The sequence below is a fragment of the Cynara cardunculus genome (assembly GCF_001531365.2).
Source record: "Cynara cardunculus var. scolymus isolate 2C chromosome LG 16, CcrdV1, whole genome shotgun sequence".
Taxonomy (NCBI): Eukaryota; Viridiplantae; Streptophyta; class Magnoliopsida; order Asterales; family Asteraceae; genus Cynara; species Cynara cardunculus.
This window is the reverse complement of record NC_037543.1, coordinates 21,322,869-21,325,695: the sequence shown is the minus strand read 5'-3', so window position 1 is coordinate 21,325,695 and position 2,827 is coordinate 21,322,869. Positions and strand designations below refer to the sequence as shown.

The 2,827-nt window shown below is 31.7% G+C and overlaps 1 protein-coding gene across 1 annotated transcript; it reads left to right on the top strand.

The window, feature by feature from the left end:
* LOC112529116 (probable WRKY transcription factor protein 1) lies at window positions 1–1,658 on the top strand. The gene is made up of 3 exons (XM_025140190.1): window positions 1–446; window positions 728–838; window positions 1,322–1,658. The coding sequence occupies exons 1-3, from the start codon at window positions 1–3 to the stop codon at window positions 1,656–1,658; spliced, it is 894 nt and encodes a 297-aa protein (XP_024995958.1).
* The last annotated feature ends 1,169 nt before the right edge of the window (window positions 1,659–2,827 follow it).

The following is a 2,827-nucleotide window of genomic DNA, read 5'->3' as shown; positions in this document are numbered from 1 at the left end:
ATGACCACCACCATGCCCATGACCAACACAACCATGACCACCACCATACCCATGACCAACACAACCATGACCACCACCATGCCCATGACCAACACCGCTCTGCCTGCAACAGTTGGTAACTACAACCAACAAAATGCAAGTTTTTCAGGAGAAGCGTTAAACCAACATCATCCAATGAGCATCAAAAATATCAAACAGATGTTGCAAAATTCAAACTACCCTGTCAACATTCCCAAAATACAAAACCCTCCTGTTCCTAACAATAATTTGTCGATGTTATCCCTCCCCAGCCATGGAAATATACCCGCAGCATCAAACTACCACCACTACCCACAACAACAACAACATCAACCACTGCCACAACAAAACCATCTGCACGTAAACCAACAATCTATTCGGGTCTCTGAACATACAAACGTTCGCCCTCATGTTACAACCAGGCAAAGGTAAACAAATTTTTTTGATTAATAGTTATGTCAAGATTACTGAATTTGATGAAGATTTTCTGTATCTCATCAACTTTGGTTTATAAAAACATGATCTAAAAATCTTTAAACAATTATATTTTAAGATTTTCAAGTATAATATAGTTTAAGGTTTTTCTATAATGGTAATAATTTTTCTTTCAAATTAAGAACTAAATACAATGTTTAAAAAATTTAATAAGAACAATAATTAAAAGTCAGATTTATTTATTTAATAAAATGGGTTTTTATTGTTTTTGCAGCAAAGTCAAAACGAAAAGGGTTTACAAAATGCCTGTACAGGGATTAAACACTGATAAGTTGTCTTGGAAAAAATATGGTGCCAAGCTCGCTGATGGCTCTCCTTATCCGAGGTTTGTCGTCTTCTTTTTCCATTTATTTTCTTCAACTTATTTTTAATATACATATATATATATATACATATATATATATATACACATATATATATATATATATGCATGTACATACACATATACACAGGTGAAAGATCGTGTAAAAAGTGAAGTTATATACATATATGTGTATGTGTGTATATATAGATATATATACACACACATGTGTGTGTGTGTAAAATAGAAAAACATCAATAATATATGAATAAATGATTCATATATGAATCATTGGTTAAATGAAATGTACATTCACATGTGAATAATTGATAAAAAGATAGGTACACAAACAAGGATTCATATACATATCTTTTAGTGATTTCTTTTCTAGAGATTTACCAATAATATATATATATATATATATATATATACATATATATATATACATATGTGTGTGTAGTTATTAATATTTGGATTTTGTTGATGATCTTGTTTTGTAACAAATAGGGTATATTATAAATGTACGGTTACAAATGACTGTAAGGTCCGAAGAAAAGTGCAGTTGAATAGGTCCGACCCAAATACGCTTATCGTCACCTACTCCGGCGATCATAACCACTCACCGCCGTCTTCTTTGAATTTTTTCACCGGCAGCAGCAGCGGCAAGGACCTTCTCAACAACCATGATGCTCGCGTCAATGATGAAACCAACCACCCTAGTTCCTCCAAGGCCATTACTCCGCCAACCATCTTGTCTTTTGGGAAGAAGCAGACTCAGAATAACAACGACGCAAACAAGGATGATGACGTTTTTGGAGGGTTGGAGGATTTTATGCCTCTGTGAAAGAGCTTCTTTAATGGCCACCTATGCGTTTTCCGGCCGTGTCAGTGGCAGATCCGTCGTTCCCAAGGTTGTCAAATTACAAGGTTGACCTTGCAAGCACCACCGTTGTCACCGGGAATTAAACTTGTTTCTTTTTTTTTTCTTAGTTTAAGTTAATTGAACTTTCCGTAAGAAAATGTTATCTCAGTTTTATGAAATGTTTGGTCAAAGGTATTAAGCAGTCGTTAACGGTAATAAACTCAACTTTTATTTCTGAACCGAATGTGTTTTAGTTAATTTTGATGTTTTTATTAATCGGCAGAGTAAGTTACGCTTTTCGTTCATATGGTTTGTTGAAAATTTTCATTGTCGTCCCTGTGATTTTGAAATTACGATTTTCATCCTCATAGTTTATAGTTCATTATTATTTTCATTTTTATGATTTGAACTTGATTGCTTTTTTTGGCCATGTGCTTGACAATTCGTTTGTATTTTAGTTTCTCGTATTTAAAAGTAGTAGTTAGCCTAAAAGAGGAAAATAAAAATAAATTGCAAATTATAGGGACAAAAACTGTAATTTCAAAACCATAGGTGCGAATCTGCAATTTGTAACAAACCACAAGGACAAAAAGCGTAATTTACTCAATTGGTTATATAAAAAACCCTCTCGAAAACTATATGAACCAATATTGACTATACATTTTTAGTTTCCATAAATATCTTATTAATTATATTAATTACCTTATCATTTTCCATAAAGAACTCACTTTCTGTTTTGATTTTGAAACAAGAGTAACTATGTATTTCACGGATGAAACAAAACACTGATTGATGTTTTCTGATATCTTTTAATAATACAGTGTTGTTTCACCAATCAGATAACATACCGAGTTTATCTGTTTTGATAATACATTGTTTTTTTACCAACGAAACAACACATTAAATTGATCTCTTTTTTAGTATACTGTCGTTTCACCAACGAAACATTACAGTAATATTATTTATTAATTATTTACAACAATTACTAATCATATCAATTATTTTTATATTATTGTTCAATATATTTAGTTATCAAAATGCAAATATAACCATTTTAACAATATTTATGTAACATAAATATTAAAGTTGGGGACTGTTTAGCAATTGCTGAATGGTTTGGTGCAGAATGATTAAGTGATCAGAATGATTAA

Excerpts from the sequence above, each read along its gene's own strand:
- LOC112529116 (XM_025140190.1), top strand. The coding sequence starts at position 1 with ATGACCACCACCATGCCCATGACCAACACAACCATGACCACCACCATA. Across the intron at positions 447-727 it reads CATGTTACAACCAGGCAAAG|CAAAGTCAAAACGAAAAGGG; the intron begins GTAAACAAATTT and ends TTGTTTTTGCAG. Across the intron at positions 839-1,321 it reads GATGGCTCTCCTTATCCGAG|GGTATATTATAAATGTACGG; the intron begins GTTTGTCGTCTT and ends TGTAACAAATAG.